Raw genomic sequence first — 26,403 nt, forward strand, 5'->3', positions numbered from 1 at the left:
TACAACTATTTATACTCTTTAAAAAGTATTTTAATAACAATGCTTATTAATATATCTTTGCTGTTTTTTTTACTTATTAGTTAACACATATATGTATTAATAAAATACATACCAATCGACCATCTCTTCGTTAATAGTAATATGTTTTATATTTTTAAGTTTTAAGAAAAAGATAGTAAACACTATTCAACCAAGGTTTTCTATTTTTATATAAACCAATAAATAAAAGAAAAAAAATTATAAAATTAAAACTAATATTATTAATAACAACAAACATAAAAACCTACCAAGCAGTAAACATAACCAAATATGGTTATTTATTTATTTATTTATAAAAAACCCTTCTGTGCCAAAAATCTTTTGGACCAACTTTATATAAAAAACATATTTCTAGATGTAAAAAGTCTTCTTTAACAAAAATGTTTTAAAAAAAAAGGTGTTTATATATATATTTTTATGTAAAACTATGTTTTGTTTGTATAAATATGATTTATAACGCGAAAATAACATATTCGAAAAAAGGTTTTAAAAAATAATTATGTAAAAAAACTAAATATATGATAAAAAAATTGTTATAAAATTTTGAAATCTGGCCAAAAATGTAAATTTTAAACCAAATTTGTAATAAAATTTAAAACCTAAGCCGAAAATATAAAACTTTAAAGTGGGATAATCTGGTAACTGAAAAAATGATGAAAATGAATACATTTACTGGTATTTGGAACTTAATCATAAAAAAATATATAGAATTAATTAAATATAAGGTCAAAATGTAAAATGTAAAGAGTTTATAGTAGATTTCCATAAGGAAATAACCTAGATTTTCCCGGTTTTAACAAATCCTACCATGTCCGAAATGGGTGCATTTTGAGCCATTTCCAAATAAATTTATGTTTCACTAGAAGTGCAATTTCTAATCGAAAAGTATATTTTCAGATTCAAATTTCATACTCATATTTCGTGTTTTGAATTCCGAATTGCAGACATAAAAATTAAGTTTCCTGAAATTTCAAGAATAAACCAAAAATTTTGAGAAAACATTTTATTTTTACAAGAATTCAACAATATGTTAAAGGAATATAACAAATGGAAAGTAGACACCATGCAAAAGAACAAAATGTGATATTGGTTGATAAATCAGTGATACTATATATTTCAAAAAATGACCATTTCTAATAGAGTTTTTACAATGTGATTGATGCAAATGAGAAGAAAAATACACAATATATATTTATTGAAATCCCAAATGTCCATAAATTAAGAGGATGTTTAATTTCTCTTCCAAAAATAATGGTTATTTTTGCAAATGCCCAAAAATCAGATCATTTTCTTATATTTTCCAAATTATGTGACTAGTTTTGTAAATATCCCTATTTTAAGGGTTAGGAGGTGATAGTATGAAGAAATGTGATGACTAATAATGAAACTCTGAAAATTGAGTAAATATATAACAGATTATAATCACTTTCTTATTGTTTTCACTACCTCGTTAGTCTATCCGAAGAACTGGGAGAAACAGAGTGAACGGTAGCTACCTACTCAAATCGATCCAAGTAGAAAGAATAAATTAAGGATAACTACTATTGAAGTTGAAGTATAATCTCGCAAAGTAAAGAGATAGAAAGAGTTTCAGCTAAAGTTTGGTGTTGCTGGGAATTTGAGGTACGTTCCTCAAACTGATAAATTGATGAATTATACTATAAGTTACCAAGAAAGAAATGGATGTGTTAATGAAGTTCTATATAATATGTTGAGTAAATTTTATAAAATAGTTAAAAAATGTCGATCCGGAATGTGAGAAACCTATTTTGACCTAATTTAGTCAAAGTTGTGAAATTTTGGAATTAGTGTGGTTGGGTGATCAAATTAAGCAATCTGTGAAGCTAATATGCTGTTGTGTATGTTACAAAAGAATGGAATTTGGAGGAAAACGAGTCTAATGATGTGTGTATGCGTTGTGGATACTAAAAGTTCGTAATATATATAAGCATTTTGAAATGTATATATTCGTGTTGTATGTTTATACAATGATACTAAATCAGTAGACTTATACTTTATACAATCGTAGTAAATCAAAGACTAATACTTAATGATGGTTACGAGGGTGCATTTTAGTAGATGGTATCGTTGTAAAAGTTATAATATAGCGACTTAGTGATGTCCTCTTGGAAGACTATGTAAAGCATAATATGTATTTTTATGTTTTTTTAGAAGTATAATTAGATTTTTTTAGAAGTACATATCTGTATTTTTACGTTTTTAGAACTATAACTATGATTTTTTTATATAAACATGCTTTTGATTGATATGCTTCTACATACATTTCTATACTTCTAGAAGATAATTAATATTTCTAAAAAATATATTTATATATCTAAAAAATGTAAAAATGAGTATTTATACTTCGAAAAAAACATATTTATACAATGTTTAGTTAAACTTTTTCTCGTGTATAGTTATGTTTTTTCTACATGAATACGTATAATATGAAAAAAATCATACTTCAGGTGAAAACGTAAAAGATTTGTGAACTTAAGGCTTTCTTTTTTGCAAATATGCTTATATGTATTTTGTTTAAGGATATACCTTTATTTGATTAAATACAGTAACATTTTTTTATTGATCAATTTAATTTTTATTTAGTTTTTAATCTAATGCATAAGAAAAACCATGTGTGAATGACTTATTCCATATTTTCAACCAACCTAACATGACTATGAAATGTAATGATCAATTTGATTACCTCATTCATTCCATTACTTCGAGATTCCATTCCCATCATAGCAAACAAAATTACTTTTTCATTATTTTCACTATGTGGTTAATCGATCTAGAAAATTGAGAGAAAAGAGTCGAGCTGTGGAACAAATCCTATGGAAATTGAATTATGAGCTTTTAAAGTAAAGAGTTGAGAAAGGGAGTTTGCTTAAGTTTGGTTTTGCTGTGAAATTTCCTCCACTTATTTTAAGAAAAATCGCAATGTAGAATATTGAGTAAAACATTAGTTTCTATAATGCGATTGTGGAAAAACTAACTCACATTATCTTCGAATTGTAGCTTGTATTATACCTTCAAAGGAGTTTTTTATGACCAACAAAATGAAAAAGATATGCGTAAGGAGTAGTTATGAGATTTTCTACATAGTAATTTGTTCAATTATGATTTCTTATGAGATTTTCCTACATGATAACAGGTTTTATTGGAAACTCACATCTCTCCAAGGTTCTTTTCGTTGAGGTGCTCAAACCACTTACATTCTATCTCAAGCAATTAACACATCGATGGCATCATCATCATCTTCTCCATCGACTCCGACCCTTTCTTCTCAGTCATGGAAGTACGATGTTTTTCTTAGCTTTAGAGGAGAAGATACTCGCAATACTTTTGTGGGTCATCTCTACTCAGCTCTTGAACAACAAGGTATCTACACATACAAAGACAACGAAACACATCCCCGAGGAGAATCAATCCACCCATCCCTTATGAAGGCTATTGAAGAATCACAGATAGCCATCATCGTATTTTCAAAAAACTATTGTGATTCGTTGTGGTGTCTGGATGAACTTGCACATATTATGAAATGCAGGGATACGAGAAGCCAGATTGTTATGCCTATATTTTATGATGTGGATCCCTCTGAAGTGCGAAAACAAAAAGGGAAATACGGAGAAGCATGATATGAACAGGGTTTTTAAGAATAGAGGTAGGCTAGCTTTTTATTAGAAATGGCCCGATTCGAGAGGGGCAAGGTCTCCAATTACAGGAAAAGATAAATATGAGTAATATGTGATACTCAACTAATAAGCAAACCTATTATTTATAATACCCTATTCTTAATATTAAATATGGCAGCTGCTAAGGTTACGTATGGTAATTCCTCCCACTTCCTTTGATAACCACCCCTTGATTTGGGTAACTCCAGCCAATTGCCATTTAATTGATTTGGCCTAGTGGATTCAGCCAATTCCCAAAAATAGAATTCAATTGCCCCATATTGGCAGCTGTCATACGATTCTTTTTCCTGGAATATACCTTTAGTGGGTTTTTATCATTACTTCCCTCCCGGTAAAACGCCTTGTCCTCAAGGCGGAAAGTAGGGAATTGCTCCTTTATCAAATCATAAGTTTCCCATGTGGACTCTTCGATGGGGCGGTTACACCAAGAAACCAACAGTTCTAAGTTTGGGTGGCCAGCTTCACGAACCCAGCGATGAGTGATGACAGAACTTGGTTGCCAGTCAATTTCCCAGTCTTTGGTGATGGGTAAAGGTGCAGTTGGGACTGAAGAAAAGGAGCCATGAGCCGGTTTAAGCATCGAAACGTGAAAGACTGGGTGAACTCTAGCTTCGGGTGGAAGTTCCAGCTCATAAGCAACTGGGCCTACTGTTCGTTTAATACGATATGGGCCAAAAAACCTTGGAGAAAGCTTCTCGTATCGGCGCTTGGCCAAACTTTTTTGACGGTAGGGCTGAATCTTCAAGAAAGCATAATCACCAACCTGAAACGTGAGTTCCCGTCGCTTCAAATTTGCTTGGTTTTTCATCCGGTCTTGGGCCTTTTGGAGGTTTTGTCGTAGGAGCTTCAGCATATCATCCCTATCAAGTAATTGATGTTCCAGTTCTGCATTTTTGGTTTCCCCTGTAACATAAGGAAACAAAGAAGGAGGTTCCCTGCCATAAACAACAGTAAATGGTGTTGTGCCAATGGAGGTATGGTAACCAGTGTTATAAGAATATTCAGCCCATGGTATGAAAGTACTCCATTTGGTTGGTTGTTCACTAGCAAAGCAACGTAGATAAGCTTCTAAACAACGATTCAAGACTTCCGTTTGACCGTCCGTTTGAGGATGATAACTTGTGCTCAATTTCAGTTTGGTTTGACTTAATCGAAACAATTCTTGCCAAAAGTTGCTAAGAAAAACCACGTCTCTGTCAGAGACGATAGAGCGAGGAAAACCATGTAATCGGATAATCTCTTTGCAAAATACCGCTGCTACCCCTTTAGCCGTGAATGGGTGAGATAAACAGAGAAAGTGAGCATATTTGCTTAGGCGATCCACCACGACTAATATAGTATCGAAACGGCTTGATGGGGGTAAACCTACGATAAAATCAATAGAAATATCCTCCCAAACTTGGCTTGGAATGGGCAAGGGCTGAAGCAAACCGGCGGGGGACAGAGTTTGGTATTTCTGTTGTTGACATATGACACATTGCTGCACAAAAACCCTTACATCCTGTTTCATCTTTAGCCAATAATAACGAGAGCACAATCGTTTATAGGTTTTTAAAAAACCTCCATGGCCACCAAGTGGAGTATCATGTGCTTCCTGTAACAGTTTTAGCCTGAGGGAAGATACTTCAGGTATTACCAAACGCCCTTGATAAAACAAAAGCTGATTTGCAAGAGAAAAATCAGTAGCTGATGAAGGATCTTCATGTAGTTTTCTAATTAAGTCTCTTGTAAATGGGTCGGTTTGATACCCTGCTTTGATTTCAGCTACCTCAACACAATAAGGCACAATTAATGTCAACAATTCTCCTGAATGAGGTCGTCGAGATAGAGCATCAGCTCCCTTGTTCTCTTTTCCTGCTTTATGAATAATTGAGAAATCATAAGGCATCAATTTAAGTAGCAACCTTTGCTGCTCAATAGTGGTAATTCGCTGTTCTAACAAAAACTTCAGGGTATAATGATCGGTACGGATTAAAAAATGACGACCAAGGATTAAAAAATGACGACCAAGCAGGTAATGACTCCATTTTTGTACCGCCAATACCAATGCCAATAACTCTCTATCATAAGCCGATTTAAATCGGTTAGATGGAGAAAACCCCTTGCTGAAATAGGCCACAGGATGGTCTTGCTGTGATAATATTGCTCCCACACCATCCGATGAAGCATCACATTCTATGACAAAAGGTTTTGAAAAATCGGGTAGCCGAAGGACTGGAGTGGATAACAAAGCCTTTTTTAAGTCATTAAATGCTTTAAGGGCCTCTTCTGACCAAAGAAATCCATCCTTCTTGGTTAATGCAGTGAGGGGACGGGCGATGACACCATAATTACGAACAAAGCGTCTGTAGTACCCTGATAACCCAAGAAAACCTCTCACTTCCTTGACTGTCGATGGTATGGGCCATGATTTAACTGCTGATATCTTTTCTTCTTCCACACTAACTCCTTTCGAGCTGATCACATGCCCAAGGAACACCACCTGTTCTTGCCCAAAGCAACATTTCGATAGTTTGGCAAAAAATTGGTTGTCATGAAGCAATTTTAAAGCTTGTTCCAAATGGAATTTGTGTTGTTCCATACTTGGACTATAAACTAAAATATCATCAAAGAACACAAGTATGAAACGTCGCAAGTATGGACGGAATAAATCATTCATGATAGCCTGAAATGTGGAAGGAGCATTAGTTAGGCCAAAAGGCATGACCTTGAATTCGTAATGACCCGAGTGAGTGCGAAATGCCGTTTTTTCGATATCCGGGGCTGCCACTCTAATTTGATAATAACCCGATCGCAAATCGAGTTTTGAGAACACTGTAGCACCATGCAGCTCATCGAGTAATTCGTCAATATTGGGGATCGGATATTTATCGGCAATAGTTACCTTGTTGAGGGCTCGGTAATCGATGCACATGCGCCAAGAATTATCTTTCTTCTTCACTAGTAGTACAGGGCTTGAAAAAGGGCTGGTGCTTGGTTGAATAAAACCAGCGGCTATCAACTGTTCCACTTGTTTTTCTATCTCATTTTTTTGGGAATAGGGATAACGGTAAGGACGGATGTTAGGTGGAGTGGAGTTTGGCATAAGTGGGATTGAATGGTTTTGTGATCGAATCGGGGGTAGATGTTGAGGCTCTTCAAAGATGGTGGTGTATTGGTTGACAACAGGTTGCAATGGGAGGGGTATACAAGGGGTAGTTTCTGGTTCAATGGCTAGGTGTTGGAAACTGGATGACTTTTGAGGACCAGATGAAATGCCTTGTAGCTTATATCGCTTTCCATCTATTGAAAAGATCATAAATAATTCCTTCCAGTTAGCTTGAACCGTATTTAAAGTAGCTAACCATTGAACACCCAAAACTAGATCTGCTCCACCAAGAGAGAAGGGATGAAAATCCTGAGTGATCTTGAGGTCATTAATCTGTACAGAAAGATTTTTGCAGATTTGACCACATCGAATTAGGTCTCCGTTACCGATTTGAACACCAAAAGACGTTACCGGTTGAGTCGGCAACTTAAGTTCATTCACCAAGACATCTGAGATAAAATTGTGTGTAGATCCGCCATCTATTAAAATTAAAACTTCTGTAGAATGAAGCATACCATGGATTTTCATTGTGGTAGGTTGCGATTTTCCCAAAATAGCATGTAAGCTAATTTCAGCAGTCTCCTGTTGGACAGAATCAAGATCAGTTAGACCCATTGTAGGAGATTCTTCAACGGCTTCATCAGCTTCTAAAACCTTGAGTGTACCGGTTTTGCAACGATGACCTGGTCCATATTTTTCGCCACATCTAAAGCATTCCCCTTTTAGAAATCGATTTTGCTTCTCATTTTCGGAAATTCTTGGAACATTTCTTGATTGGTTTGATGTTTGGGCTGGGATAAAAGAGGTCGGTTTAGGATCTGCTTGTGAGAGTTTCGAATTTGGGGTTCCCGAGATATTTTTCCCCGATCGATGACAAGTGAGTTTAGATTCGAATTCCAAAGCTAAACTCATGGCACTATATACCGTACGGGGTTTGTGAATTCGCACATCTGATTTTAGTTCATCTTTTAGGCCATTTAGGAATACTCCTAAAAGACAGTGATCTGGCCAATTTGAAACCCGAGAGGTTCTCTTAGCGAACTCCTGCCGATACTCTTGTACTGTACCAGTTTGTTTAATGCTGCATAGGAACTCATCAGGGTTTTGAAACTCAGCAGGGCCAAAATTTCTTGTAAATACCTGGACCAATTCTTCCCAGAAGGTGATCGGATGATCATCAGATAACCATGAATAGAGGTCCAAGGCATCTCCTTCTAAGTGCATTGAAGCTATCTCCACCTTTTCTTCATCCGGGATCTGATAGTACCTGAAGTATTTTTCGGCTTTCAGCAACCATCCACGTGGGTCTTCGCTACTAAAAGTTGGGAAATCAATTTTGTTGTAGGGTTTATGTGGCATTCGACCCCTCCAACTGCTTTCCCCCTCGTCGTTCTTGCTCCCGCTGGACCGTTCCCGCTTTTTCAGGGCTGCTATATCTTCCTTCATTGTTTCAATTGATTCCAGCTTTGCTGCTATGGCAGCCAATTGAGTGGCAATGGGATCGGGTGGGTTGTTGTCGCTATTCCGGGTTTGCACCATGTTATGTTCCCGGCAACGGAACCAAATGATATGAACAGGGTTTTTAAGAATAGAGGTAGGCTAGCTTTTTATTAGAAATGGCCCGATTCGAGAGGGGCAAGGTCTCCAATTACAGGAAAAGATAAATATGAGTAATATGTGATACTCAACTAATAAGCAAACCTATTATTTATAATACCCTATTCTTAATATTAAATATGGCAGCTGCTAAGGTTACGTATGGTAATTCCTCCCACTTCCTTTGATAACCACCCCTTGATTTGGGTAACTCCAGCCAATTGCCATTTAATTGATTTGGCCTAGTGGATTCAGCCAATTCCCAAAAATAGAATTCAATTGCCCCATATTGGCAGCTGTCATACGATTCTTTTTCCTGGAATATACCTTTAGTGGGTTTTTATCAAAGCATTTGCAAAATATGAGTTGGAGAACAAGACCAAGGTTGAATCTTGGAGAAAAGCACTTGTGAATGCAAGTAATATTTCTGGATGGGAACCCAAGCACATTGCCAATGGGTAATTTTCTTCTTTTTTTTGCCCCTTTTTTGTTTATGCCATATATGTGTGCTCTACAACTCATTTATACTTGTACCTTATATGTTTTAAAACAAATGTTTTAATTATTCTTAATGAAGTTGATGACATGATAAACAAAGAGGTTTTGACTTAATCACTTGATCAAAGAGCCGAATACAAACCTGGTGGAGATTATGGTTGGCTTTCAGAAGATGTGGTTTCTTATCATAGTGGGCAAGTTAAAAGATATCCCAAGTAGTAGGATTATGTATAAGCTCAAATTAAGTTATGATGTAATTGGTCGTGTTTTAGCTCTAATTTAGTTTTAGCAACTCACTTCAAGCTATATTGAAAAATCCATCTTGCTTTACTTTTTACTATTTGAAACTATTTCGTATGTCCTGAGAAAATTGCTATATATTACTTCTATGTGATATTTGACTTTACAAGTTATATTTGGATGAGAAAGATAAAGGGTAATTAGGCCTACCTTTTCTTTATTTCATGGAAGATGAAGCAAGTGCCTCTTTTATCAAAGTGTGTATGTTAATGATCCTTCTAAATCCGATGTGTAGGCATGAATCAAAAGGCATCAAACAAATTGTTGCCGGAATTTCTCAGAAGTTGGATCGAGTAACTTCAAGTGAAAATGAAAACCTGATCGGAATGGGGTCTCGCTTGCAAGCTTTGCGATTGGAGTTACAAGTTGGGTCAGGTGGTGTGCGCATGGTTGGAATATGGGGGGTTGGGGGTGGTGGTAAGACTACTCTTGCTTCTTCTATTTATGATGAAATCTGTAGGCAGTTTGATGGTTGTTGCTTTGTTCAAAATATTCGAGAGGAATCAAGCAGGTATGGTTTGGGAAAGTTGGAAGGAGAGATTCTTTCAAAAATGGGAGTAAACAATGTTGGAGGAGGAAGATGCATGATTAAGGATAGGTTGTGCCATAGAAAGGTCTTGATTGTTCTTGATGATGTCAATCACCTTGAGCAACTAAAAATGTTGGCTGGATCACATGATTGGTTTGGTGAAGGAAGCCTAATAATAATAACAACCCGTGATAAGCATTTATTAGCTGCACACCAAGTAAATGTGATGCACAATATTAGCTTGTTAAACAGTGATGAGGCTATGAAGCTTTTTTGCAAACATGCACCCCAAGATAACAGACCTGTGGAAGATTATCAGCAACTTTCAAAAGAAGTGGTGTCTTATTCTGGTGGGCTTCCATTAGCACTTACAGTTCTTGGTTCTTTTCTGCGTGACAAAGACATCAATGAGTGGAGGAGTGCATTAGCCAGACTGAAAGAGATCCCAGATAGTGATATTCTGGAAAAGCTAAAGATTAGCTTTGATGGGCTTAAACCGGTTGAGAAAGAATTGTTCCTTGATATTGCATGTTTCTTTAGGAGGGAGGATAAAGATAAGGCAATGAGAATCCTTGAGGCTTGTGGTTTATATCCTGTTATAGGAGTGAAGGTGTTGATACAAAAGGCTCTCATGACCATTTCGTATGGATTGTTTGATATGCATGACTTGGTGCAAGAAATGGGACACCACATTGTTAGAGGGGAACACCCTAACAATCCTGAAAAACATAGTAGGTTGTGGAAGAAGGAAGATATTTTTAAGATATGTGCTATGGATGCTGCAACGGTATTGGTTAAACTAGCTTTGCATGATTATCATGTATTTATAAACAAACACTTTCAACTCAATTTGTTCCTCTGTCACAGGAGCTTGATATGATTGAAGCAATAAGATTTGAATACAGCAGTAAGGATCAGTTACAAAGGCATAAACATCATCCTGGTATTGTTGCAAACACTAAGAACCTTAGGTGGATTGATTGGGAAGGTGATCTTGCAAATCCATTTCTTAGTAACTTTCCACAAAAGACGCTTTGCTGTCTAAGATTGAATAACAGCTTGCAAAGACAACTTTGGGAGGGTTATAAGGTAATTCTTATTGTCCATTTAATTAAGAGATGTAAAAAAAGAGATGATGAATGATAGACCTTACTAAAGCTATATTTTTGTTGATTGATAACCATTATAAGACATTGATATAAATCATATTATTTTGCTTTTAGTAAGAGATCTTTAGATTGTTAATTAAACAAACACATGGAAGAAATTAGATTTTTGTGTAACTCTAATAATAATATATATGTATGTGTGTGTGTGCCAAAATTGACTTGTTTGCACTTGGATACAACAGTTGCTGCCAAATTTGAAGACAATTGAACTTCTGGGTTTGCGTAACCTAATCACGATACCAGATTTTGATGGACTTCCAAATCTTGAAAAATTCGTTCTTAGTGGATGTTTATATTTAGAAGTGATTCATCCATCGATTGGAGGCTTGGAAAGGCTTGTTTCCTTATCCATATCAAGTTGTTCCAGTCTTAAAAGGTTCCCAAACTACAGAAACTTGAGATCCTTTCATTCACAGGGTGCAGCAAACTTTTTAAGTTCTCAGAGATCCAAGAAGAGAACATGGAGAATTTACCACGTCTTGCTTTGGATAATAGAAGGAAAGAAGTTGCATCTTATATAGAATCATGTAAAAACTTTTTTGTTAATTGTTGGAGGTGTTGTTGCAGCAATATTCCTGGTGTAGAATGGTGTTCACAGGAGCCTTTAGCTCAAAACAACATGAAGACTTGCTTACGTGACAACAACAGGAACAACATAGGGTTACAGTTTCTTCTGAGAGACTTACGAGAGTTGGATCTCAGCTACTGCAGGTTAGGAGATGAAAGCATGAGCTCTGCTGTTTGGGAGTTACCCAACTTGCAAAAACTCGATCTATCAGGAAATAAATTTTCACGGTTGAATCTTAGCCCCTTGCGGCTTCCTCGGCTCTCGGCTCAAATGTATTGATGTTTCATGCTGCAAAAACCTTGTAGAATTGTCAGAGCTGCCATCAAGTATAGCTGTTGTTATAGTGGATGGTTGCAAGTCACTTGAAAGCTTTGGAGATATTTCAAACTGTAAATGGTTGTGGAAAGTCTCACTTCGGCGTGGGAACAAATTTTTTGGTGACATATTACTAGATTCCATGATCCAGGTTTGGCTCTATTTACCATTTAAATTCCAATCTTTATTATATAGACCCAAGCATAAATGAATGTGTTTAATTTCCATGGCAGGGAAATGCCAGTGAAGATTACTTTATTAGTTTCATTATTGAACATCAGATTCCAAAGGTGTTTATAGGTAGGCCGTTTAGGGGGAGAACATTTACACCACGTCTTCCAGATGATTGGTACAATGACTTTTGTGGGTTCTTAATATGTGTTGTTGTTAACCAAATGCCATATCCGAATATTGATATAGTTATCAAGCAGGAGGTAGATGAAGATTCTCTATTTGAGCTTTGGCAGGAGCCTAATGAAGTGATCAAGCCTGAATTTGATAAAAACACAACATATATAGGATATGTTTCCTTTGGTTCATTGAGACACACCGGATTTTCGAATTCATTATACACTATGATATCAGTTTCCTTGGACAGCAGGTATATGAATTCGTCAAAAGGTGAGAGTTATGTTGGGGCCGAGCTTGTCCCTAGGAAAAGTAAAGGTGATCAGCCACAAGCAACAAAAGTCGCAACAGATTCCTCAGAATATTGGGATGAGAAAGCTAGTAGTATAAAGACATTTAAGATCAAACGTGATTCAAAGTCTTCTATCAAGATTCTATGGCGACCTTGGGACAAGTGGTTCTGACAACCTCTTTGTGATTTGTTTATAAGTTTGTTGCTTTCTTTGTGTTCCTTCGCGCGACCATAGTTAATTCTTTCCCTATTTTCCAGTACTTCTACTTTTAGGGTTTTCTTATTAGCTGTATATTAGTTGTCTATTATTAGCTGTATATTTCTAGGGTATTTAATGTATTACCTAGTCAAAATATTGCTCCAATATTAGAAGATTGTAATTTCCTATTTTATAGCTATCTCCCTGTATATGTACGATTCTGTTGTGGAATGAAATCAAGGAGAATTCAATTACGTTCATGGTATCAGAGCCATCGCTCTCTACCTAAAATCACTACCTGCAGCTCACGATCTGCACCTCCTGCTATTTTCTTTTCTTTGTTATTTTCTTTTCCAACCTGTTCTCATGTCTCTCATGTCTGAAAAGGTAGAAGCCTCATCCACTGTTGTTGCCAAAACCATGCACCCTATGTATACTGTGGCCAATATTCAACACAAGGTCACGGTTCTCGATGGCTTGAAGGTCTCTTACTCATCATGGGTTAAGTTATTCGAGCTTCATGCCAAGGGCTATAAAGTCATGGCACATATTGATGGTACGAAACCACCTGCCAAAACTGATCCCAAGTATGAATAATGATCCGAAATCAATGCAATCTTCTTGGAATTGATTTATGGGACATTATCTGATGACATGCTGACTTGTGTCCTTGAAACTCGGTCTACGGCTCGTGAAGCTTGGTGTCGCATTCAAACCATATTCCTCAACAATAAAGGTTTAAGGGTTGCAACCCTTGAACACGAGTTCAACAATCTCACTCTGAAATTCATGCCATCCCTCGAAGCATATTGTCAAAAGGTTAAGGAACTAGGTGACAGACTCAATGATGTGGATTGCCTTGTCAACAATCAACGATTAGTTCTTCAATTAGTTTGTGGATTACGTGCTGAGTATGACACGACAACGGCCTACATTAATCAAACTCTTCCCATGTGGGAGACGATTGTGAGTAAGCTGGAACTCGAACACCAAAGGCAGACAGCCCGTGAGACCTTGTCCCCACTCACAGCCATGGATGTTGTGCATTCTGCTCCATCTACTCAACTCAATCGCCGACGCCAATGCAACAGCCCAATGGCAAGCGACCCAATTCTCAGCAGAGTAGTTCTTCCTCTACCCCAAGGTGCAACCAATTGAATCAACAACCCAGGTCTCAGCAGGTTCAGTAAGCACCGGCACAACCTTGGTTTTCCTCAAATGTTTGTGCTCCCTATTAGGCTTATTGGAGCCCACCTCTCTATCCTTATCCAACAACTGCAGTTTGGAACTCTCCATAGAATTGTCAACCATCCCAGACTTGGACTCCTTGTGCCCGTAGGCCTGCTTCTCACACCAATGGCCCAACAGACAATCATGCTCATCTCACAGCTTATGGCCCGATGGAACCTACTCAAATAGGTGAAGCTTTTCAAGCAATGAATCTGGAACAACCCGATGAACAGTGGTACATGGATTTGGGAGCCAATGACCACCTCACTGGAGACCAAGGTAAAATTTCAAATCCCTCGTTATCTTGTCCAATTGGTTCGATATTATTTGAAAATGGTGCTCGTGTGCTAGTGCAAGGATCAGGTAACTCATCTTTTCAAACACCCACCCGAGACCTACTGTAACGCCCTATTCCTAGTACGTATTTATTTTGATTAAATGCTCTTTTAGGAAGAGCTACTCGGCGAGTTGTAGCCCTAACTCGCCGAGTAGATGTCGAGTTGGTTACGGGCTTTAAGTGATCTACTCGGCGTGGACTCGGCGAGTAGGCCAATCAGGAGGAGACCCTAATTCTTAGGGTTTGCAACCTATTTAAACGACCTTATAGCCCCCATCTCAGCCTCCATCACCCTCAGAGCATTCCTTATCAAACCCTATCCGTTTTTAGTGAGTGTGTGTGTGTGTGTTTATTGCTTGTGAAGGCATCTTTGAAGTAAGAAGGAGAAGGAGAAAGTTGGAAAGCTCAAAGAAGAGGAAGTAGATCCGTAATACACACTCTATTGGTCATCTTTTCTGGTATTAAATTCTATACCTTTCTTATTGATCATATAGATCTATGTTGTCCCTTATTTGTGGTTTCTAAGCCCAAAAACCCCAAATCCCTTGTGATTAGGCCTTGTGGCCGGGTTTACCTCAGATCTGGACACTTATGGCATGCTAGAAGTATAAAGTTTTGGTTGTGGTTGTGATTAAAGTCCCCATTGAGCCTAGAACCTCATTAAGAGCTTATTTTGGTCATATGAAGCCTTTAAAGCCATGCATGCACGTAAAGTTAACAACTTTACGTGAAAAACATGCCCTAGAAGTCTAGATCCATGATTTGTAGCAGTTGCATGGCTCAGATCGGACTTGTATGGAAAAAGGGTTGAATGAACTCGGCGAGTCCACATGATGACTCGCAAGCTATATGAAGTTAGCCGCCGACTCGATGAGTTAGAAGAACAACTCGGCGAGTCCGATGAAGTTTGCCTTAGAACTCGATGAGTTGTATGAGAAAATCGGCGAGTCGGATGAGTTTTCCCGAGTAAAGTTGTGTTGAGTGGGATGGCTTCATTCCTTCGTAGTTACACGTAAAGTTAGCAACTTTATGTGTTCAGATGGTTCCAAGATTTCAGATCTGCGAGTTAGAAGCCATAGAGCGGATTTGAATATAGTTGTATGGAATCTGCTCGACAGAACTCGACGAGTAGTTCCTCAGACCCAGCGAGTAGTTCCTCAGACTCAGCGAGTCGTTCCTTAGACTCGGTGAGTCCGGTCAACTGGAGGTTGACTTTGACCAGGAGGTTGACTTTGACTAGGGGTAAAATAGTCATTTTACCCTCAGTACAGTTATCAGTAATTGATTGAGTGTATTTATGGAAATTGTAGCCGGGGAGATACCGAAGCAGCAACAGTCGGTTTCCAGAGCAGTTCGTTTAGCAGTCAGTGTGCGAGGTGAGTTTCCTTCCAGTAGGACGGGTCTAAGGCCATAATGCCGACCCGTTTAGCTAGTAGTAGTTTCCGGACTTCGGTCCAATGCATTTTTAGTATGTTTGATGCCTTCGTGGCTCAGACAGGATTTATGCGTTATGTGTTCCGGGCTACAGCCCGATGCAGTATGCAGTTTATGTGTTCATGCTAGTTGATATGTTTATGTTATGTTATGTTATGCTCAATTAGTTCCGGACTTCGGTCCGATGCAGTTAGTTCCGGACTTCGGTCCGATGCAGGGGACAATGTCCCAGTTAGTTCCGGACTTTGGTCCGATGCAGTTAGTTCCAGACTTCGGTCCGATGCAAGAGACAAGGTCCCAGTCAGTTCCGGACTTCGGTCCGATGCAGTTTCCGGACTTCGGTCCAATGCAGTGGACAAGGCCCAGTATGTGTGTATATGTTATTGTATGGTATGTGGTAGCTTGGGGGAGCTCACTAAGTTTTGTGCTTACAGTTTCAGTTTTGGTTTCAGGTACTTCCGCAAGTAAATGGAAGAGCTCAGGTTGATGGCATCGCACACACCACAACTTTAGTTTGTCCTGGGAGTTGTTTTAGCTTTTCATAGATGTGATTTGATACAGTCTTGATAACAGTTTCCTCGTGATACTGTGCTATTGTTTTGAGATATTGACGTACGAGTTTTACTTTATGATATTAACATGATGATTTTTAGTAGTTATTAAACAAAAATTTTGGGTTGTATTTTGGGATGTTTCAAGTTGGTATCAGAGCCTTGGTTTCAGGGATTCGGGTGCACTCCCGAGTGTGTTTGAACTCAAACTAAGGAAGTGGTATAAAGTTTTCAAGAGAAAAACCATGGTTACAAAAGAATTTTTGAGAAAAGAAAACAATTTTAGAAAAAGAATAAAGAAAAGAGTTTTAGAAAAATCGAAAAGAGTTTTGAAAAGAGAAAAAGGGTGTGGTGCATGCAATCAGCCGAGCTCAAGTAAGTACTCCCAAATTACCCATACAAGTTTATGTTATGAATATCAGTTTCAGTTTCAGTAGAACAACATGCTAGAATAGGACTAAGGATCTAGGAGGATGCTTATGTGCCTGCTATATATGTTTTAGCCTTATAAGAATTTCATGCTAATATGGAGCAGTCAATAGTAGGATAGCCTGTTTAGGTTATGCTAGATAATATGAACTTAGCATTGTATGCTAGTACAGTTCCCCATTACGAGGATAGAATCGCTTGAGTAGTCTCCTATGTCTGAATGCTGCTTTCTTTGTGCTTTGTGGGACTCTAAGTGATGGGAGTTAGCCATTAGGTGAATGCGTCACGTCACATGTGAACAGGGTTGAATAATCTCATAGTACTAGACTTAGCCCTATTGCGCAGCTCTTGTCTGAGTCTAACCGTTGTAGGGATGAGTCTTTTACTTGAAGGATTATCTGAGCCTCGCCGCATGTGATGGTATTCATGTGATGGCTAATTGGCATCACAAGGAGGCTTTCAGAAGTTGAGGATCGGATCGGGTATAGTCAGAGGATTCCCTAGGGCAAGCCTAGGATGGGAGTAACAGAGATCATTAGCAGTAATAGTGACTTGGTAAGGCAGTACTTGAGAAAAGTACGGATAAATGTGGAAGGTAGTATGGGCCCGTACTACTGGAAGCAGAGGATCCGTACTCGAATAAAGGAAAGCTGAGATGAGACCAGGAAACTTGTGGTAGTAGTGATTCCTCGAGATATATATCAGTGTTCCTGACGTTTATTATATTGTGTTTCAGAATGGTGGTATTACGCCCTAGACCAGCAGTTGGCAGTTCAGGTTCCGGAGGGGGATCAGGATCAGGCCCGGAGGCCGGGCAGTTGGATGAGCAGACTAGGGAGTTTCTCTCTTCAGAGATTACTCGCACCATACTTGAGCAGACTCCTGTGATCTTCGGTTCGATCAAGGAGGGTATCTTAGAGATGATGGACGAGAGGTTGAGCACCTTTCTTGCTGAGGTGGCGGCCATGATGGGGTCGTGCACGCTTACTTTTAGGGAGTTCCGGGCATGTGGGGCTCCGGATTATCACAGGGCACGGGACCCCATAGCGAGCACCAGATGGTTGGCAGATGTGGCCAACGCCTTCCGTACTAGCAGATGTCCCGAGGGGGACAAGGTCAGATTGGCATCCTGCCTTCTGAAGGACATAAACGTCTAGCTTTTTCTATTTCTACATCCTCTACTATATTGCCCTTTGATATAATTCTTGTGTCTTGTGGACCTCACCTGTAACAAGTAAAACAGGATATAAATACTACATGGTTTTAATTGATGATTACACCCAATACACATGGGTATTTATTTCCATTAAAGTTCAAATCCGAAACCTTCACAAAAACTCTCAACATTTCGAAAATACATTAAAACCCAATTCAACTTACCAATCAAAGCCTTCCACTGTGATCTAGAGGGTGAATTCGACAACCATTCTTTTAAAACATTCGCTGACATGAACGACCTCCACTTCTGGTTGTCTTGCCCCCAAACATCCCAACAAAATGGGAAATCAGAGCACATGATTCGAAGACTTAATGAAATCATGCTTGTACTTCTTACACATGCATCTCTTCCACCACATTTCTGGGCCGAGGCTCTACATACGACCTGTTATCTCCATAACATCCTCCCAACGAAGCTCCTCAATTTTCACACTCACATGTCAGCTCTTTACCTCCACTAACCTGACTATGGCCACTTACAAGTGTTTGGATGTGCATGTTATCCCAACACCACCTCCACTCTAGCACACAATTTAGATATTTGTGCCAAACTTTGAGTCTTTCTTAGTTATCCGGTCCATTTTCGTGGCTATCAGTGCCTTGACCTCTCCACAGGAAAGATCATTTTATCCCGTCATGTAACATTCGATGAAACCTCTTTTCCTATCACAAATAAATCCATATCCACACCCATAGACTACTCCTTCCTCGAGTCTATCCCATCTCCCACCTTATTTGATCCTACACCTAACCTCCCCACATTATCTACACTGTCTGTCACACCACTCACCCCCTCTATACCACTACTGTAACACCCCGTTTATAAAATAAATAAATAAAGGTATAGAAGCCCTAAAATGAATAATAATTGAGCGAGGCGTTAGTTTCAAGGAGTTAAAAGTCATAATTTCAGAAGTTAGGGTGCGCTTGGTAATTAATGGATTTAAATTGAAAAGGTTTATTGGAGTTAGGGACTAAAAGTTTAAGTGATGGAAATTAAGAATAAATTGTGGAGGAGGGACTGATTTGTAAGTTTTGGACTCCTTTGAAGAGGTTTTAATTGGCTGGGGGATAAAAGGTAACTTTTGGGATCAGATTTGAATGGATTTCATGGGAAGGGACCATAAATGCAATTATGGGAAAGTAATTAGTTTGGACGGGTATATAAGCCTCTTATCGGCCAAAACCCTAACCCTAGGGAGTGTATACCCAGCCGACAACTTCTCCACCCTCATGCCTTCTTCCAGCCGCCACCATTGATACTCCATGCAATCGCCGCCTCCCTATTCTCTTGAGCCTCTCCGATCAAGCAAGCCACCAGAGAACCTTTGCTGCCGGCGAGGTCATTCCTCGATGTTGCCTCCGTTGCCGTCAAAGACATCCACCGCGAAGCTTTGTGTTGACGTTAAAGACCTCCAAAGAAGTTGTGGTGCCGCTTCCACCTCGTCGTTCCTCTTTCTTCTTCGTTTTCTATCACTATTCGCAACCACTTTTGGCTGTTGGCGGTACTGTTCTGATCGCTTTGGAGTTCGTCACTCGACCACTGCCACTGCTGCTAGTTGCTGCTGTTAGAGATGATGAGGTCGCCGACGGTGTTGCTGCTGCCATCATTGTGCACTACCGGAGGCGGTTTCGTCCAGATTTTATGAAAGGATTGTTGGGGGTATTGCTGTTTAGCGGGGAACTGAAAGAAGCCGCCGCCACCACCGTGAGGTGGTGGCTGCCATCCGAAAACCCTTTGGTTTCACCGCCTTGAGCCATCAGGTGGGTGGCTGGAGTATAGTATGAGATTTCTAGTATAAGTGTGTGTGTTTTGTCTAGCCGGAAAGTCGAGAATAGCAACCGTGAGGTGGTGGCTGCCACCATCTCCCACCACCGGCCACCACAAGGTGGTTGTGTGTGTGTTTATGTTGTTTAGTGTGTGTGTGTGTGTTAGTTAGTGTGTGTTAGTGTGTGTGTGTGTTTATTTTTTTGATAAAAACCTTGTAATTGTAAGTAGCATGAATAATAAAAATAATAGTAACCACCACCGTAAGGTGGTGGCCGCCGCCGTAAGCTGCCATCAACCACCACTACCCGAGGTGGTAGTGGGTGGTGCCCCTCAAGCAAAACCCTAATGGACCTAGCCAAAACCTTAATGGGCTTAAAGATTTATTTTGGGCCTATTGGGCCATGTTTGAGTGGAAAACCCTAATTGTGAGCAATTGGGCCTTGGACTTATTGGACCCACTTTTGGGCCATTGGGATTAGATTGTGAATTAAGCCCAAACTATTTCATGTCATTTATCAAGTAGAGTAAAGAACTTAATGGACTAAGTCCTTAATGAGCTAATAAAGAAAATATTAATATTTGAGAATTTATCAGGGCACATGAGAATTATCTAATAAGTGAAATATTAAATAATAATCATTGGCAGAAATTAATCTAAGCAATAATGGACTTAACGGATTAAGTCCTTAACGGATTAAGTCCCTAGTGGGTTAAGTAAGAAACACTTAACCCTAGTTATCATTTGATGTGAAACCTTAATTTCACTTGGACTTTGTATTGGGCCATCCGAGAATAATCAAATGGACTAGAGTAATTAGTTGGGCTTTAGGGTAAGGCCCATATGAAGGATTGGGCCCAATTTGGAAAATTGGGCCATAGTTGGGGCCTAGATGGTTGTATGATATTGGGCCCTAAAATGATACATGTTGGACTGGATTGATCAATTGGGCCATATGTTGGACTTTGATCCCTAGTTGACTTTGGGTCTATGGATTGGGCCTTGGGCTTGGGTAAGCCAAGCTAGGGGTAATGTAGTAATTATCCAAATCATGTATTTTTTTTAGTTATGTGTTAGAACCCAATTATTAATTGGGTGTTATTTGGTGTTGATAGTTCAGGAATCTGTCAGCCAGCAGCTGGGGTGGAGTCTGCGGGACTTTAGCAGTGTGGGATTGTGTCTGCGAGACTTCAGCAGTGTGAGGTGAGTTTCCTTCCAGTAGGAACGGGTCTAAGGCCAATACCGGCCCGTTTAGTAGCAGTAGTTTCCGGACTTTGGTCCGATGCAGTTGTTAGTTTGTTTGATGCCTTCGTGGCTCAGACATGATTTATGTGTTACGTGTTATGGGCTACAGCCTGATGTAGTATACAGTATATGAGTTTATGATCATGTGTGTTATGCTATTTGATATGTGTTTTTGCTATGCTATGCTATGCCCAGTCAGTTCCGGATTTCGGTCCGATGCAGTTAGTTCCGGACTTCGGTCCGATGCAGGGGACAAGGTCCCAGTCAGTTCCGGACTTCGGTCCGATGCAGTTAGTTCCGGACTTCGGTCCGATGCAGGGGACAAGGTCCCAGTCAGCTTCGAACTTCGGTCCGATGCAGTTAGTTTCGGACTTCGGTCCGATGCAGGGGACAAGGTCCCAGTCAGTTCTGGACTTCGGTCCAATGCAGTTTCCGGGCTTCGGCCCGATGCAGTGGGCAAGGCCCAATATGTGTTTATATGTTATTGTATGGTATGTGGTAGTTTGGGGGAGCTCACTAAGCTTTGTGCTTACAGTTTCAGTTTTGGTTTCAGGTACTCAGTTTTCAAAAGAGGAGCTCGGGAAGATTGTAGTGCACACACCATTCTGGGATGTTTATACTCTGATATATTTGATAGTTGTTCTAATATTTTGAGATACATTGCTTATGATTTCTATATGAGGTTTATTGACTATGGTTTTATCATTAAATTAAACGAAATTTTTAGACTGTGTTTTTGGGATGTTACAAGTTGGTATCAGAGCCTTGGTTTGAGGGATTTGGGCACACTTTCGGGTGTGTTTGAACTCAAACTAAGGAATTGGTATAAAGTTTCAAGAGAAAAACCATGTTTAGAAAAAGATTTTAAGAAAAGAAAACAATTTTAGAAAAAGTATAAGGAAAAGAGTTTTAGAAAAAGCGAAAAGAATTTTAAAAAAACAAAAGGGTGTGGTGCATGCAATCAGCCGAGCTCAAGTAAGTACTCCCCAAATTACCCATACAAGATTATGTTATGTATATCAGTTCCAGTTTCAGTAGAACAACATACTAGAATAGGACTAAGGATCTAGGAGGATGCCTTATGTGCCTGCTATATGTGTTACGGCTTTATGAGAATTGCATGCTAGTATTGAGTAGACAGTAGTAGGATAGCCTGTTTAGGTTATACCTGATATTATGAGCTTAGCCTTGTATGCTAGTACAGTTTCTTGTTATGAGGATAGAGTTGCTTGAGTAGTCTCTTGTGTTTGAATGCTGCTTGCTTTGTGCTTTGTGGGACTCAGAGTGATGGGAGTTAGCCATTAGGTGAATACGTCACATCGCATGTGATCAGGGTTGAATAATCTCAGAGTGCTAGATTTGGCCCTATTACGCAGCTCTTGTTTGAGTCTAACCGTTGTAGGGAAGAGTCTTTTACTCGAAGGATTATCTGAGCCTCGTCACATGTGATGGTATTCGGGTGATGGCTAATTGGCATTACAAGGAGGCCTTCAGCAGCTGAGGACTGGATTTGGTTGAGTCAGATATTTCCCTAGGGCAAGCCTAGGATGAGAGTAGCAGAGATCAGTAGTAGTAGAAGTGACTTGGTGGAGTCGAGGCAGTACTTGAGGAAAGTACGGATAGATGTGGAAGGTAGTATGGGCCCGTACTACTGAAAGCAGAGGATCCGTACTCGAATCAAGGAAGGCTGAGATAAGACCAGGAAACTTGTAGTGTGTGAGATCCCTCGAGTTTGGATGAGTATTGTGATGTTAGTGATGGTATATTACCCAGTATAGTGATGTTACTTGGTAGACCAGATGGTAGTTCTGGTGTCGACAAGGGACCAGGCTCGGACTCTAGAGCTGGGCAGATTGATGATCAGATGAGGGAGTTAATTCCATCTGAGAATTACGTACAATATCATTGACCAAACTCCTGTGATCCTTAGTGTGATCAAGGAGGGCATTATAGAAATTTGTGATGAGAGGCAGAGTGCATTCCACACTGAGATGACAGTCATGATAGAGACCCGTACATTAATGTTTTGAGAATTCAGAGTTTGTGAGGCTTTGAAGATTGTCATGGGGGTTAGGACCCCATTGTTAGCAGCAGATGGTTGGCAGATGTCGCCAACACTTTTGTTCTAGATATTGTCTTGAAAGGAGACAAGACCGGACTTACTCCCTGTTTCATGAGGAATAGAGCACGAGATTGATAAGAAGAGGATGGTAGTGAGTTGAGTGATGATGTGGTTAATGCTATGTCATGGGATGACTTTTAGATTATGGGCATAGTGTGCCCAGGCGATTGAGGCGCAGCAGTTGGCGCAAGAGTTGTTAGATCTCCACTAGGCGACTAAGACTGTGGCAGAGATCACCACCAAGTCTCGGGAAAGAGTTTATATGGTACCACAGTATGCAGCAGATGAGGAAGTGAAGAAGGTAAGTTATCAGAACATATTGTAGAATGATAGTAGGGAGATCATGAGTATCTCGGGGTACAAGACCTTGAATGATATGACTTCTAGAGCACGAGAGCGGGATATTAAATTAGAGCACACTAGGAAGAGGGAACCAGATCAGTTGCTTATAGTGAAGGGTCTCGGGAGGGGATCGTAGATTTCAGATTAGCTTTCGAGAGATCAGCAGGACCAGATTCGGTGCAACACTTGCGGGAAACTGCACAAGGGAGCCTTTCGTTCCAGAGGTTTGAGTAAGTGCAACCCTGAGTTATCCTCAGTTTGTATATGAATTGTATTTTTAAGAGATGTCATATGGCAATTGCATACCGAGAAGCATTAGCGAATAGTGATAGAGCAATCCCCCATATTGCGGGATTGGGAAGTACAGCGTCATCTTGGTTTATTCCAAGAGTAAGGAGCAACATGAGAAGCACCTGAGGGAGGTGCTAGAGACTTTAATGAGGGAGAAAATTTTAGCAAGGTTCTCTAATTGTGAGTTCTGGTTGCGCGAGGTGCAATTTCATGGGCACCATGTCAATCAGAAAAATATTCTAGTCGATCCGACCAAGTTAGAGGTCGTGATGCAGTGGGAGATTCCAAGGTCTCCAATTGAGATTCGGAGCTTCCTGGGTCTAGCGGGTTATTACCGGAGATTTATTTGGATTTTAAAAAAAAAGTTGTGTGATCATTTGGATTAGCTGGTGTTGAAACCCTAGCACGGATAAGCGTGAGTTCTAGCAGATTGGTCGTGGGTGATGAGAAGAATTGGGAATTCTTCCAGTTTTGTGTGATGTAAGGCATTAGCTGAATCAAAGTGGGGGAGAATCACCCAAGGAATCAGAAGCGGGACCAGCTTTGAGACTAGATAAGTTTTGCATCCTTGTTTGAAAGGAAGACAACCCATGTGGCTGTATGGTTCGAGGAGAGTGTGACATGGAAGTTCGAAAAATCTTGTTGATGATGATATCACGTTATCAGGATGTTGCTAGCAAGCCTTAGGGAATTCGGTTGGGGATTCCAGTCAAGTTATGGGTTCAGCTGAGTGCGGTTCAAGCGCATGTGAGATCCAGCATAGATAGTGATATAGTGTTGTGATTCTGCGGGTGTAGCTGTAGCATTCAATAGGTTGGTAGATAGTGTGAGTGCGTTGATAGGATGCGGAAAGAACATTAGTACCCACCAGTTCGGGTGTAGCAGTGAAGAAATGGAAATCCACAGATTGGATTTTGGAATTTCCTAGACGGATTAGACCTGGTTAAGCCAGTGATAAGATTATAGAAGCGCCACTACAGAGATGAGAGTAAGGAAGCACTGGACTGCTTAAGGAAATTTATGACTTGAGGCTACCGATGGTCAGGTAGCCATCACTTTTAGCCTTAGGTTTGGTGACGTCAGGATTTGGCGTATGGACTCGATCAGTTAGATCAGGAAGTTATTAGAGCCTCAGTGGCATGGTAACTAGTGGAAGCTAGTTCTAGAGAAGGAATCTGTTCAAAAGTCGTATGAAGCGACTATATAGGGAGTCCTTTAGCTCCGCAATCGGACTAGAAACCGGTATTTCAGATGATTGACGAACCAATTGAGACCTGGAAGGGCTAGATAGATTTCGGGAAGCAGCCATGTGGCAACATACAGTTTCAGGCCGTTCAGTGATTCAGACAGTTTAGTGTTTCGGGCAGTTCAGTGTTCAGGTAGTTTAGTGTTCAAACAGTTCAGTGTTTCAGGAAGTTACAACTCTTGGGCAATGTTAGTAATTGTGCCCTAAGTGGCAAGTACAGATAGGATAGCTGGTTTATTGGGAAGTGACAAGTCACTCACAACAGAAATAGCTGAGCATTGGCCAAGTATAAGTGATCTACAAGGATAATTAGGTTTGTGAACCTGTTTTGTTGTGGGAATTTTCGTGCTAGCAGAAGTTGAGTAGTCAGTTGAGAGATAAGTAGGTTGGTTTCATCGATAATAATTTGGTATGAGTGGTCTGTTAGGGAATCAGACCATCTCAAGGCAACAAATATCAGACGGAATAAATGTGATGTTGTCGCGAGGGTTGGTTACAGTTACCCTAGAAAGTCTAGGATGTGCCTAGGATGGTGATCACGTTACTAGAGTGGTTTGCATTGAAAGGAATGATAAGGAATGATTTCGAGGACGAAATCTAATTTAAGTGGGGGAGAGTTGTAACACCCCGTTTATAAAATAAATAAATAAAGGTATAGAAGCCCTGAAATGAATAATAATTGAGCGAGGCGTTAGTTTTAAGGAGTTAAAAGTCATAATTTCAGAAGTTAGGGTGCGCTTGGTAATTAATGGATTTAAATTGAAAAGGTTTATTGGAGTTAGGGACTAAAAGTTTAAGTGATGGAAATTAAGAATAAATTGTGGAGGAGGGGCTGATTTGTAAGTTTTGGACTCCTTTGAAGAGGTTTTAATTGGCTGGGGGATAAAAGGTAACTTTTGGGATCAGATTTGAATGGATTTCATGGGAAGGGACCATAAATGCAATTATGGGAAAGTAATTAGTTTGGACGGGTATATAAGCCTCTTATCGGCCAAAACCCTAACCCTAGGGAGTGTATACCCAGCCGACAACTTCTCCACCTTCATGCCTTCTTCCAGCCGCCACCATTGATACTCCATGCAATCGCCGCCTCCCTATTCTCTTGAGCCTCTCCGATCAAGCAAGCCACCAGAGAACCTTTGCTGTCGGCGAGGTCATTCCTCGATGTTGCCTCCGTTGCCGTCAAAGACAGCCACCGCAAAGCTTTGTGTTGACGTTAAAGACCTCCAAAGAAGTTGTGGTGCCGCTTCCACCTCGTCGTTCCTCTTTCTTCTTCGTTTTCTATCACTATTCGCAGCCACTTTTGGCTGTTGGCGGTACTGTTCTGATCACTTTGGAGTTCGTCACTCAACCACTGCCACTGCTGCTAGTTGCTGCTGTTAGAGATGATGAGGTCGCCGACGGTGTTGCTGCTGCCATCATTGTGCACTACCGGAGGCGGTTTCGTCCAGATTTTATGAAAGGATTGTTGGGGGTATTGCTGTTTAGCGGGGAACTGAAAGAAGCCGCCGCCACCACCGTGAGGTGGTGGCTGCCATCCGAAAACCCTTTGG

At 39.9% G+C, this 26,403-nt stretch overlaps 2 protein-coding genes and 1 pseudogene across 4 annotated transcripts; all 3 read left to right on the top strand.

Annotated features, from left to right (window-relative positions):
• Window positions 1-1,493: 1,493 nt before the first annotated feature.
• Window positions 1,494-12,829, top strand: LOC145012081 (disease resistance protein Roq1-like). Of its 3 annotated transcripts, none has more exons than XM_078970858.1 (7): window positions 1,494-1,662; window positions 3,058-3,113; window positions 3,194-8,876; window positions 9,452-10,532; window positions 10,613-10,834; window positions 11,097-11,948; window positions 12,031-12,829. In XM_078970858.1, the coding sequence occupies exons 4-6, from the start codon at window positions 9,543-9,545 to the stop codon at window positions 11,433-11,435; spliced, it is 1,551 nt and encodes a 516-aa protein (XP_078826984.1). In that variant the 5' UTR covers window positions 1,494-1,662; window positions 3,058-3,113; window positions 3,194-8,876; window positions 9,452-9,542; the 3' UTR covers window positions 11,436-11,948; window positions 12,031-12,829. The 3 variants fall into 3 exon arrangements, with proteins under 3 accessions (XP_078826984.1, XP_078826985.1, XP_078826983.1); XM_078970859.1 differs by lacking the exon at window positions 3,058-3,113 and having other exon boundaries at window positions 12,031-12,097; window positions 12,218-12,829; XM_078970857.1 differs by lacking the exon at window positions 3,058-3,113.
• LOC145009676 (toll/interleukin-1 receptor-like protein pseudogene) lies at window positions 3,282-3,677 on the top strand (annotated as a pseudogene).
• Window positions 12,830-13,290: 461 nt separating the features above from the next.
• LOC145009677 (uncharacterized) lies at window positions 13,291-13,794 on the top strand. Its single transcript, XM_078968320.1, has one exon. The coding sequence runs from the start codon at window positions 13,291-13,293 to the stop codon at window positions 13,792-13,794; it is 504 nt and encodes a 167-aa protein (XP_078824446.1).
• The last annotated feature ends 12,609 nt before the right edge of the window (window positions 13,795-26,403 follow it).

The sequence above is a fragment of the Lactuca saligna genome, chromosome 8 (genome assembly GCF_052625555.1).
Source record: "Lactuca saligna cultivar CGN05327 chromosome 8, ASM5262555v1, whole genome shotgun sequence".
Taxonomy (NCBI): domain Eukaryota; kingdom Viridiplantae; phylum Streptophyta; class Magnoliopsida; order Asterales; family Asteraceae; genus Lactuca; species Lactuca saligna.

Bases quoted from the DNA above. Each gene is read 5' to 3' on its own strand.
- LOC145012081 (XM_078970858.1), top strand. From the start codon at position 9,543: ATGGGGTCTCGCTTGCAAGCTTTGCGATTGGAGTTACAAGTTGGGTCA. The intron at 10,533-10,612 runs GTATTGGTTAAA...CCTCTGTCACAG, and splicing joins GTGCTATGGATGCTGCAACG to GAGCTTGATATGATTGAAGC. The intron at 10,835-11,096 runs GTAATTCTTATT...TGGATACAACAG, and splicing joins AACTTTGGGAGGGTTATAAG to TTGCTGCCAAATTTGAAGAC.
- LOC145009677 (XM_078968320.1), top strand. From the start codon at position 13,291: ATGCTGACTTGTGTCCTTGAAACTCGGTCTACGGCTCGTGAAGCTTGG.